A 12,970-nucleotide genomic window follows, 5' to 3' on the forward strand; every position below is an offset into this window, starting at 1 on the left:
AGCACCCATCCCCTTGGAGTTGCTGGCCAATCTTTTGTTCTCTGTGAGCCATTGGTAATTTATCTGTGACTCATCTCTGGCAAGGGAATCCCCAAGCCTGTTGGAGTAGCCTGGGAGAGTTCACAGTGATTGATGTGCTCCCAAGATGAGTGCCCCTCTGTTTTCCTGTCTCAAATTCTCACTCCATAGTTGCCCTCTGTCCAGAGAAATCTCTGTAAAGCCCTGTAGTAAAACAGTCTCCAGAGACTCAGCTAGCCAAATGACAAACAGGGCAGAGGAAGGTTGACAACCTGAATAAAGTGCAATGTGAACCAATCTGAAGGAAAGATTTGGAGGGAGAAGTGGGGCTATGCATTCTTGCAGATGGGTAGGGCAAGTTCAGTGTTGCATGGCAGTGAACAGCCTGGATGCTGGAAGGAAGTAGAAACTATTGTAGAAACCGTTTGATCCACTGGCAAATCTCATAAAAAAAAAAAAAAAAAAAAAAAAGTTTCTTACTGGGCTTGCATCCCATCCTATTACCCCAGAGCAGCTGCTTTCAAGAGCAGGCATAACTCACCCTGGCTATTGCAAGCACGTTTTCTGCAAGGTGAAAAGTTTGGCATCTGGAAGTGTCAGAAAGGAGCCTTTTGCCATAAATCACACCAAAAAACACTCCAATCTGACAAGTGTCTTGAGACCACTTATAGGTTCACCCCTAAATTCCAATATCAAAGAGCAGCCCCTCAAGCTGTAAACTCCTCTAATATACCAATTCTGACATAAAAAGAAGATTCATTAGTGGGGGAGTTGAACGAGGGACTGTCCCTGCCCCCAGGATGCACAGACAGGGCAGGCACACACAGAGCCACAGGATCTCCGTGACTACAGTGCTCTGCTCCAGGAGTGAAAGGGCTTTGCTTTCGCTTGACTGCTAAACCCATATCTCCTTCCTTCCACCTCTCCCTTTCACTGCCAGGTCCTAGAAGCAGAACCCCAAAGGGCAGAGCCAGGAGCTCATGGGCATGAATCTTCTCGCCTCTGCCCCCTGGGCTGTCCTGGGGCTGAGCCCAGCACGGATAATCAGATATCTCATACCTCATTCTGAAGGATAAGGATAATGATTTTTTTTTTTCACTCTTTCCTTAGCACGCAACATTTCTTCTTTCACCAGAAAAGAAAAAGATGTGACACCTCTGCCCTTGGGATAGTCACCAGTGGTCGTGAACCCCCAGTATTTTTTTTCCTGCTGAAACACTTCCATAAATAAAACAGGCCTCCATAAAACAGCAGGAAAACCCCACTCCCAGGGAGACTCCTCGAAGGCAGTGGGAATGGAGGACAGTGTCTGAAAGGTAGGGATAGGCAGCTGCCCCCCACTTGCGCACAGCAGACAGCTGTCTCTGCCCGGCCTGCTTCTCCCAATGATTTATGAAGCCCTTTGATCAGAAGCGAGTTTTAATTGCCTGAACTGCAGAATCTGACACGTGCTTCATCAAGTCAAACGCTGAGCCTCTTCCCCACGCCCCGTTTCTCTCTTCCTTGGATTCAATCCCGGCAGGATTTAGGAGCCCACCAACCCCCTAACCCCATCCTGCAAGCTAACTGCCCACCGGCTCAATATCCAACAGAGGGAAAGGAAGTAGCAAACAAGAAAGGCCCCCCCTCTAAACTCTTCAGTGCCCGAAGCTCCCGCCGGGCTCCCAGCCCACCCACCCCCAGCCTTCAAGGAGCGGCCCCGGAGAGGGGATCGGCGGAGACTCGCCCCTGCTGCGGCCCCGGGACTCTCCGGGAGGGGAGGACCCTGAGGACCCCCCCGCCGCCGGAGCCGGTGCCAGTGCCCCGCGGGGAGCGGGTATCACCTTACTGCCGGGCAGGCAGGAGAAAGGCGAGTGTCAGGCACTGTCAGGTATTAATAGGACTATTTTTCCCCATTAAAAGCATGCCTGTGAGCAAAAGGGGGTTTCTTTCATGTTTCCCCCCACTAATACTCCGGCAGAACTCCTGAAACGCAGGAATTTCCAAAATCAAAGGCATAATCCTTGTCTTCTGTCCATTTCCCCTCTCTGCCACACACGCTATGCTCCAAACCGCTTTAACTGTCATTATCCTCAGCACAGATGCCTGTTTAAATTCTTGATTCAAGCCGGAGGACATTTAATAGCTGACTGGATTAAATATTGCAGACTCCAGCCCAGAATCTCTTTGAAAATACAGGTCGAGGACTATGCCTAAATTCGCTGGATGAAAACTGATCTATGATATATGTTTTAAGTTCAGATCTGAGGAAGGGGGAAGGAGTCTGTTCTGGATCTGGTTTATATTGGTGCAAAAACCTTGAAGTTGAAAGGTGTTCCAGGATGCTTGGAGAGGGAGAAAGAGAGAGAAAGTGAGAGGGTGGAAAAGAGGGGAGGGAGGAGAGGAAGGAGGGAGAACAGAAAGAGAGAGAGAGAAAGAACAGGAAAGAGAAAAAAAAATAAAAGAAATAAAAAGAAAATAAAGAAATGAAAGAAAAAAAAAAGAAAAAGAAAAATGATAAAGAGAGAGACAAGAAAAGAGAGAAAGAGAAAGAAAGAAGAAAGAAAGAAAGAAAGAAAGAAAGAAGAAAGAAAGAAGAAAGAAAGAAAGAAAGAAAAAGAAAGAAAGAAAGAAAGAAAAAGAAAGAAAGAAAGAAAGAAAGAAAGAAAGAAAGAAAGAAAGAAAGAAAGAAAGAAAGAAAGAAAGAAAGAAAGAAAGAAAGAAAGAAAGAAAGAAAGGAAGAAAGAAAGAAAGAAAAGAAAAGAAAGAAAGGAAGGAAGAAAGGAAGAAAGGAAGAAAGGAAGAAAGAAAGAGAGGAAGAAAGGAAGAAAGGAAGAAAGGAAGAAAGGAAGAAAGGAAGAAAGGAAGAAAAAAGAAAATTAATTAGCTAGTCTATTTGGGAAATGGATATATTTTCCATCGCAAGTAATTAAATATGAAACTCAGCAAAGCACTTTGAAAGTGCTGAGGTTCCATGGAGGAATTAGCCGCCTGTTTGAAATTAACACTAATTTGGCTTCTACATCAACAACCCCTCTGTAGACAGCATCTCACTCAGTCACTAAACATGTTTGATAGCTCCAGGGTTCAGATGTGAGTGTGTGTGCATGCATGCATACGTTTGTGCGTGTCTGTGTGTCCAGAACATGTACACTTTCACACGCGAAGAAAAGCCATACTCCTCGAATTCTGAGACAAATGTAGAAACCATTCTCCCGTATTTTTCTACATTATATTATAGACTGCAGAATAAATCGGCTTTTGCTGAAAATTGTGCTATCAGCTGAATCCATCATTTCTCGCACTGATGGGTAAGAAAGAAAAAAGGGAACTCCAGTTAGTCTTTTATTAAAGACGACAACAAACTTTTATTTACATTCACTTTAAAAGTCTTTACAAGCTCACGTGTTTGGAAGTCAAAGAGAATAAACCTAGATTAAGAATCCCTAGGGATTTTTAGACTGATGCTATAGACTGTAGCACCTCAATCTAGTTATCCGCATTATATAAGCCTGCATTGTCATTCTCAAAACTAGTATGCATAATGTCAGCTCTTTTGCCTTTGAAAACGTTTGCATTAAAATTAAATTAAATTAAATTAAATTAAATTAAAATAATTTTTAAAAAGGCTGAATTAATTTCTGTCTGGCGAAGTTCATTGAGAACTTGCATATTATTTAAAGCAGATACCTGTTGTTAAAGCCTCCACCACCATTCAGAAATAAATATGAAAACGTAGCTAGATACCCGCTTGTATAAATACACTCGCAGAAACAAGCAGGGCATATTTGCAGCTCATCGAAATGCCTTGGGAGCAAAAAGCCCAGAACCCAGGCAGGTGCCTTGAGAAGTCCGAGAACCCCCAGCCTCCCCCCCGCTCCAGCCCGTGCCCTTTTTCGTGGCGGTGGCTGCGTCTGGGTGCCCTGCGCTTCCTGCAGGCTGGTGGCTTGCAGGGGCACTGCCCCCCTACCTGCCGCCCTGCAGCGACAGCGGTAACCGCGGGCACCGCCGAGCTTTCAAACTGCAATACCAGGAGACCTCCGGGGCTATAGCGGTAACCGTACGCAGAGGACAGAAGAGCTGAGCGAGCCCAGCTGAGGACAGTTTCTTGGTTCCCGGAAAGCCGCGGCGCTGCCGCTCCCTGTGCCCCGATCCCCGATCCTTGCGCCCCGCTCCGGGTGCGGGACCGGGACCACGGGCAGAGCCGGAGGGGCTCGGGGCAGGCTTGCCTTCACTGCTCCAAGCAGTCGCTACCCGCCTTCAAAAAGAAGGCAATTGATTAGTCTCAGTTTCTCCTCCCAGCAGAGATCCGATACTTTCCGTGGGATCAAACGGCCCCGAGACTAAAAGAGGGGGGTCGATGGACAGGAAAGAAGGAAAGGGTTGGGGGGCAGAAGAAGAATAAAAAGGAGAGAGAAATAAAGAGAGAGGGGGAAAGAAAGAGAGAGAGAGAGAGAGAAAGAAGGAGAGAAAGAGAGAGAGAGAAAAAAAAAAGAGAGAGAGAAAGAGAGAGAGAGGGAAGGAAGGAAGGAAGGATGGAAGGAAGGAAGGAAGGAAGGAAGGAAGGAAGGAAGGAAGGAAGGAAGGAAGGAAGGAAGGAAGGAAGGAAGGAAGGAAGGAAGGAAGGAAGGAAGGAAGGAAGGAAGGAAGGAAGGACCGTTTCCTTTTCACCAAACAAACAAACTATTAAAAATGTCGATCTAAACAGAACCCACATACTCTGCATATATGCATAAATACACACATATATAAAATGGCATGAGAGATTTATGCTTGATTTTCTGAGAGCCCTTCTCTTCCCAGTATTTACAAGGCGGGGCTCCATTTGCAAGTTGTACATCTGTTCCCTTCACGTGACATTTTCATAAAAGCTCTAACATCTGGTCAAAATAAACCTCCTTCAGGTACCTGCTTAACTTTTCACATGTCAAAATCCCTTCCCCTCTGAAGCTCCCCTTTCCCCCACGGCTGCGGCGGTGTGGATTGCTCCTCTTTTGACTGCTTGTCAGGAGGACTCTGCCTCGTTCGTCCCAAACAGAACAAAGCAACCCTAAACGTGATGGGGCGACCCCGACCCTTCCTGAGAGCATCGTAACCACCCCACCTCCCCGTCCCAGCTCCAGTTTTCCCCGCATTTGTAGGGCACAGCCGGTCTGTCCCACCGCAACATTGCGCGTCGGGATTTCTGCGTTGCAGCGGGCAGGATTTGCAGCAGCCCCCAAGTAAAGCCGCGGTCTTGCTCGAGCTGAGACTTTGCACGAACACTGGTAAAGTTAGATGGTGAGCCCCTAATTGTCCAAACCCGATTCCGTTATTATTTCAGCCCTTATTAAGTGCTACTGTTATCATTAAAGTCGAGTTGGTTTCCGTGTCAGGATAATTTTGGAGTGAAACGCGTCCTCTGTTGCCCGTGTCCATACAGGGCACAAGAGAATTTTCCTAAAGTTCCTGTAAATTTAATGCCACCTCCTTGTGAAAGTAGCGGGGACGTAGCGGCTATCCCTGGCAAGAAGGCTACCTAAATAACAGGGGCTGGAGGCTCCTAAGTGGGCTGAGACCGGGAATTGCTGGAAGGACGGCGGCGTTCCTCCCGACCTGAATATTTTGTTTTGTTATGCTTTTTGTTTTGCGTTTTGCTTTACATTTTTGGACGGGTGTTATCATTATCGTTATGTTTCCGGAGCTTTATTGTCCCCGCTCTGTAAAGCCCGCAATCTTGATCACTTTATAAATGGCCGTCTCTTTGCTTTTTTTTTTTTTTAAAAAAAAAAAAAAAAAGAAAAGGGGGACTTTTGTACAAGTGATTTTAACCTGCTCCACCTTCAAGTGACCTGCCAAATGCTCCTTCTTATTTTATAGACATCTGGGAATTCCATACATGCCTTAAACTCCAATTACACACCTTCTTCAAAGGACACGTGCTTTGATTTGCCAAGAACATTAAGTGGACTGAAGCCGAAAGAAGCTGGTGCAGAAGTTAATGTAAAATACATCCTGTGCCATGTTTACTGCGGGCAGGTTATGTTGTGCAGCAAATAAAACAAGTCCCGGTGGCGTGCGGGTGCCTGAGCCTCGTTTTGCGCCTTAGCCACCCGGATCCCCCGGTGGGGAGGCCCGGGCTCTCCCTCTCCAGCACCCGAAGATGCCAATTTTCGGCGGGGCAGGTGAAGGCAGCGCCGTGTGAGCAGGGCAGAGGTAGCCCCCGAGCCGGGGGAAGCCAAACAGGGGGCTTCTGGTGGGTTCTGGCTCTGGTAGAGGAGCCCCTTCCCCAACAGCCGCTCCCGGGGGCGCCGACCCCGCCGTGGCCGGCCGCAGGTGGCAGGTGCCCGCCGCAGGTGAGCCCCTCTCCCCCGGCTCTTCCCCTGGCGTTTCCGTTATTTTCGTGGCCGCCCCCCCCCCCCCATCCCCCCCCCTCCCCTACCTTCCCCACCGCGCGTTTTGTTTGTTTTGCTTAAAATTACAGATGCAGGGCAAACCGCCTGACATCATGCGAGAGGGGGACAAGCGCGCACTTTGAAGGGCTCCTGGGCAGGACTTCAAGTGAAATCATACGCCTGGGAGGAACCCGATACCGGCCTGGAGAAAGCAGCGGGGCGGCCCCTGCCAAACCGAGGAATGTGCGAGGGCCCGCGGCCGGCGCCCCCCGCCCGCCGCCCCGCAGGATGCGCAGCGCCCAGCACCCGCCGCGGCCCCGCTCCGCGGGGTTCGGCCGGGCTCCGCACCAGCGCAAGGTCCGCGGTTGGGCTCCGCCGGCTTCGGTGGAGCGGCCGGGGCCGTGTTGGAGCAGCTAGGGAGCTGCCTGGCCCCGCATTTCTTCTCCGAGAGGGTTTCATTAGTCGCGGGGAACCAGGTAGGGCTGATGCTTCGGAGGAAGAAGTAAAATCAATCAGGGCTTCCACGGGCAGAGTTAGTTTTATGACTGCACGAGGGTTTCAAATTCCCAGAAGACAAATTTATATACATATACATATATATATATATATATATATTTATTTTTTTTTTTTTCCCTTCGGTAAACCCGACTCTGACTTAATCGCTTTTGGCTTAAACCCTGGGAGCACCGGGCCTCTGCAGTGCCCAGTCCCAACGTAGGAAAGGTCACATTTGTATTTTTAAATCAGGATTATCTCCTCTTTATGATTTTTTAATGAAGCCGAGGTAGCGTTTCGCAGCCGGGAAAGGACAGCGACGGCGGGGCTGCTCGGGGAGGGCTCTGGAGCCCGCAGGGACCCGGCTGGGGGGACCCAGTGATGGTGCGGGGAGACCCGCATGGGCCCCACGGGCAGGAGTTGGGCCTTTTTCTCACCCGGGTGTTTCAGCTGGCCGGTGAGGGCGAGCACAGGCTGGGCCAGAAGCGCTGGTTGCGACAGAGTCAATCGGGTTTGAGTTCACCAAGCGGAGTTGCTCCGGATTTCTCGGCCCGCTTCGAAGGGCGAGCAGAGCTTGGCCCGTGGCTTTTAAAACGCACTTGATTCCTCGGTTATACTTCGCAGGTATCCCCGTCCCCAAAACGCGACTTCCCCTCAACATCAAGCAGCTCAGCTCGTTTCTTCCCCGACGTCTTTCCCTCCAAACCTTGCAGCCACCCCTCGCTTTCCCCGGTGCGATTTGTCCCCCCAAAAGGAACAAGGGAAACCAGCCCACACCTTAGCAGCCCCCAAACCCAGAGTCGGCTCCCCTTGCCCCTTGCTCTTGCTGCAGTCTGATTCCCGCGGACAAGGCATTACCTCCTGTTCTGCAGCCGGGGCGCAGCTCAGCGGGGTTTTTCGGGAGGCGCTGGGCGAGGGGCAGCAGGGGCCGGGGCGGTGGGGAGGGCAGCGCCCCCCCCGGGGGCTCGCCCCGCTTCCCTTCCTCTCTGGCGTGGAGGGCCGCGACCACCAGGGTCCCCATCCAATTTCCAAGTCCTCGCTAATCCGGCAGTGCAAACAAGCGCTGCGGGCTCTCTACTGTAAACATTGCGCACTGGCCTAAAATATGCACGATATTAAATTCATAATACCGTTATGTCAGCAATAGGCAGTAATATGGGGATATGGAAACAAAAACACGCAGGCAATAAAGTCAACTCAACCTGGGCTATGCAAACAGGCTCTGTTTTGCAAAAACACCCCATCCTATTTACCCTAGACACTGGCTGAAGCCCGGCGGCAGAGGCCCTGGCACCGCCGGGACTCTGCTCAGCCCCGGGGCCGGGCGCCCCTGCGCACCCGCGGAGCCTCCGCAGGCGCGGAGGGGCAGGAGGCAAGGGGAACCGGCATGGAGAGGCTACGAAGCGAAGGGATGAGCGAGCAAGCGACAGCAGAAACTGAATCAGCTGTCCTGTTTAAAGGTCAGGGGTGGGATTTTATTTTATTTTATTTTTTGGTTAGAGCAACTTCCCTTTTCACCTTCCTCCCGAGCCCTCAGATCTGGAGGTTTCCTCTCTCTTACAACGGGGGTCTCGCCGCATGCTGGGACCCTGAGGAAGGTATGGTGAGAAGAAAGAGAGGCAACATGCGCCCTGCGTGTAGAAAAGGAGAAGAGGGCGGGTTAGCGTGTCCTCCGTGCTTCGCACAACGCAAATGCGATCTCTAGTCTATATGTTATATAAAACCCTGGAGAGCAGAGCAGTCAAACATCACTTCCACCGGAAAACCCCACTCGCTAGACACTTCCCAGTTTCAGACTCGCTTTCTCTCTCTTTACCTGTGGCTGTCCGAATCCCTGTTTAAAACGGATGCCTCTTCTTAAGGGTTATCAGCAAAAACGCCGGGGGCCCGGGGAGCTCGGCTCCCTCAGCACTGGGGGTGGAGGGTATAGGGCGAGAGGGACAGAGCCAGGAGAGACAGACAGACAGCCAGGAGAGAGGGACAGAGGAGGGAGGACACCGTGCCCCCAAGTCCAGCGAGCCTCAGCGCAGAATAATAAAGCTGTCTCAATAAATAACGTGCCTGTGTCTGTCAGTAGCGCGTTTATTTGCGTTTTTCGCCTGGTTTGTTTGTACTAGTGCCCCCTCTCTCTTGGGTGTCTTTACAGCTCAACAAGCAGGTATTTATCTCCAGTTCCAACCTCGAGTTCTCAGAGAGACCAAACTTTAAGGTTATTAAAATTTCAATCATATTTATTTATTGCAGAAAAATAATATACAATGATATTTACAAAACAATCATAAAAATAGGAATGCATTTAGACACCGGATCTATTTGCATTTTAACATGGGTCATCAATAAATAAATAAAATGTTTATTTTTTTCTCAGAGGAAAAATAATAATAATAAAAAAGTTAGGAACCGGGTATATAACAGCTTGAGCCCAGCTTATTCCCCCCTAAAAAAAAAAAAAAAAAAAAAAAAGTTTTCATCTCTACAGGGATATTTTTGGTTGGTTGGTTTCATTCAAGAATGAAGAAAGTCCACAATAATGTATTTCCTTTCATCAGTGGCTCATAGGCACGACCTCTTGGGAATGCATGCAAAAAAAAAATAAAAATAAAAAAGATAAATTCCAACATTCTTCGTCAAAATTAAAAAATAAAATAAAATTGAACGAGTCAGACTTATATCAGAATGCAGAGATGTGTGGATTGTACCGACGCCCAACGTGCAGTCACTGTCCAAAGCCCTTGTCTCTTTCTCTTTCCTTAAGTGCTCCCCACGCCCTGCTTTCAATTTGGATATTGCTCTTCTAATTTCCAAGAAATCCTTGGTACAATTATTATTTTTTTTAGACAAGAACAACAACAACAAAAAGGTATCCAACTTCAGAGTCTCTAGATTGTCCATTTTCTCCTTCTGTGGGAACAATGTCATCTGCAAAAACCCAGAGAGGGCGGAAAACTCGTTACTGACATGCAAGATAGACCCAGCAGTACCTCCGCCGGCCTGGCTCCGTGAACACTCGCTCTGTGCTCGGCAGAAGGAGGGCGAAGCGGGTGTCCCCGCCGGGCAGACACTCCGGGGGAGCCGGGCCGCGGATTCCCTTCGAAACACGGGCCGACAAGCGGCCCGGCAAGCCCCGCCGGCTCCGTTCGCAGCGGTTGGTGAGGAAGGGACCTCTCCAGGCCGGCCCCATCCGGCCCCACACCCGCGACCGCAGTCCACCCCCGCCGGCAGCGCCCCGACACGCGTGGGCCCCGCGGAGCGCCCCCGGGGACGGGCGGCGGGTGGGTGGGGGGACATGGGGGGGTGTGCAGGGGACGTCTCCGCGGCTCCAGCGGCCCTGCTTGCAGCAGGCCTGGAAGCCAGGAGAGGAGGTTCAAGATCTCGCCACGCGTGGCCGGCCCACGGCGCAGTCACCCCCTTTAATCCCCCCATTTTCGGGGTCCCTGCCTTACCTAGGGCTCCTGCCGGGGGGATGCGGGTGGGGGACGCCGCCTGCTAGTGGGATGCGGACATGGACCAGGCGCCCTCCATCCTCCACACCGAGAAGGCGTAGCTGAGCCGCTCGTGGGCCACATAGCTGCAGCTTGCCATCTTGGAGTCCAGCTCATCGCTCTGTAGGACCTGGTAGAGGAAGTCGATGTACCTGGCCGCCAGCTTGAGGGTCTGGATCTTGCTCAGCTTGTCCGAGGGCAGCGTGGGGATGATCTTCCGCAGGGCGGCGAACGCCTCGTTCAGCGACTGCGTGCGCTGCCGCTCCCGCACGTTGGCCATGACCCGCTGGGTCTGCAGCTCCTCGTACGACTGGGGGCTGCCGCCGCCGCTGCTGCTGCCGCCGCCGCCCCCGCCGCCCCCGGCTGCCCCGCACTTCTTGCCCCGCTTGCCTTGCGCCGGGCTGCACGGCTCGTCCGCGGCCCCGACGGCGCTGCGGCGGCTGGAGCGCCGCTTGCGCCCCCCTCTCTTGGCGTTGGGCAGCTGCTGCCGGTCCGGCTCCTCTTCGCTGTTGCTCAAGCTGTCGTCGGCGGGGGAGACTGGCGAGTTCGACTCGTCCTGCTGCATCATCTCTGGGGGGGAGACGCGAGAAGCGGGCCGGGAAGGGGGGGGAGGGCAGGGAGGAGAGGGGGGCACCTAACCCGCCAGCTCCCCCTTGGTCGGCTGCTTCGCTGGCCTGCGAGGAGAAGGAGGAGGAGGGAGGGAGGGAGGGAGGACCTCACTTTGGGGGGAGGGGGGATGGCATCGGGATCCAAGAGGAGAAAAAAAAAATAACACGCACGCCAACCAAAAAATTAAAAAAAAAATCAAAAAATCCCTCCCGATCCCTCCTTGGAGCCCCTTCGAGGTGTCTGGGATTGGGAGAAAGTTGAAGACTTGGAGGTTCTTATAGCTCCTGCTGGCGGAAAGTTTGGGGGCAGCAGTGTCATTGGCCTGACGTGGAGAGGAGGGACTTTTGCTGAGTTTTATAGGAAAGTTTCCGCTTCCCCCCCTCCCCGCCCTCCCCCAATTATTTTTTTTCAAGCCATTCACAAGTGATCTGGCCTCACCCCCCCCACCCCACCCCCCCCCGCGACACACATCCATCCTTACCCCAGCCCCATTCTCGGCTTCCCTCTCCGCGGTTTCTCCCTCCGGCTCCCTTGGTTCGCACTCGGGTTTTTGGGGGGGTGCTGAGGCCGTGTTGGGGTGGGGGAGATAAGGGGGGTACCCGTGCACATCGTGGCGGGGGCTGCCGAGGGGGCGGCTGCCCCGGGGAGGCCGGGGGCTGCCCGCATCTCTCGGACTTCCTCCGCTGCAGCGGGCACGACTTGCAGCGAGAGGGAGGAAGGAGAAGCATCCAGACACATCCTAATCCTGCCCCCCTCTCGCACACCCCGCGCTCCCGGCTCTGAGCCCACCCGGGGTCCGGCTATCCGAGGCAGCCTCACGTTTTTGGGCTGGGGAGAGGGAATGGGACAGCTTGGTCCTGGCAAGCGGTAGGACTGCGCTCGGAGAAAGCCATCTTCAGAGGTGGAAGCAGCGGGGGAACTGAGCACTGGCTTCGTGCATACGCCTTAGTCCTCGAGCTCGTCTTTAAAGAGAAAGCCGGGAGGATCCGCATCCCTGCAGCCCCAGCCGGGCACGGCAGACGGGAAGGAGGGTGTACAGAGTCTCTCTGCCCGCCCTCGTTGCCCGCTGGCCGCACGCTTCAATTTGCCCTCCCTGAAGGCACCAGAGGCCGGCACTTCCTGGGAACCGAGCTTATTTATTTTTAATTATCTTCTGTGTTTGTAGCCAAAGCTGTTTTTTCCCATCCCCCGCCTTTGTGCCTCCGTCCCCGCTCGCTGGCAGCCCCGAGCAGGTGGTGTGTCTTTTTAACAGCAGCTCAGATTCAAACGGGGAAAGCCTGAAAGAGAAAGCCAGAAATTGCCAGCCGTCAATAAAAGGGGCGATGCACTTCTGCTGCTCCCTCCCGGGGCACCTCACGCCTGCGGCACCGGCCCTGCACCGGCACCGCTCCTCCGGGCAGCCCCGGCGTGGGGACAGCGGGCAGTGCCTTTGGGGTGAGAGGGAAGAGAGGGCGAACAAAATAACAGCGGGGGAAATCCCAGGGATGAAAAAACGGAGAAAAAGACGAGGCTTCTTGAAAAGCGCTGGCATCTGATCGGGGGGGGAAATAGCTGTCTGCTAGGGGCAGGTACCTCCAGAGCCCCCCGGGCGCTGTGAGGACCACGGAGCAGGAACCGCCGAGGGGCTGCGGCTCCGGCTTGGCCCGGCTCGGCCCAGGAGATGGCCCCTGTCCCCTCCCGCTCCGCACTTCAGCGCCCGGCGCCACCCGGCGCGGTCAGGGGCTGCCTCCCCACTGCCCGGAGGGCGGCTTTCCTGCACCGCTCTTCCAGTCGGAGAAGCGAGCACATAGCGGCCTGCCCTAACCCTGCTCTTTGGGGAAATAGGAGGAAAAACAGCGTGGAGGGCCGGCACAGCAGCATGCAGAGCCGCAGAGTGGGCACAAATTCCCCAAGGCTGGGCTTGTCCTTGGCGTGGGTGCTGTGACCAACAGGCCTCTGCCATCACCTGGACACCACAGCCTGTCTGGGAAACTCTGGGGGTTCCCTTTTGCTGGCAATACCTGCCCCCCACAA

The 12,970-nt window shown here is 53.0% G+C and overlaps 1 protein-coding gene across 1 annotated transcript; it reads right to left on the minus strand.

Annotated features, from left to right (window-relative positions):
* Positions 1-9,404: 9,404 nt before the first annotated feature.
* On the minus strand, positions 9,405-10,916 carry TWIST1 (twist family bHLH transcription factor 1; the record flags this gene model as incomplete). The annotated part of the gene is made up of 2 exons (XM_084281903.1): positions 9,405-9,785; positions 10,310-10,916. One exon carries the CDS (start codon positions 10,914-10,916, stop codon positions 10,353-10,355), a length of 564 nt encoding a protein of 187 aa, XP_084138029.1. The 3' UTR covers positions 9,405-9,785; positions 10,310-10,352.
* Positions 10,917-12,970: the final 2,054 nt, after the last annotated feature.

This window comes from Netta rufina (genome assembly GCF_964035555.1).
Source record: "Netta rufina genome assembly, chromosome: 2".
NCBI lineage: Eukaryota > Metazoa > Chordata > Aves > Anseriformes > Anatidae > Netta > Netta rufina.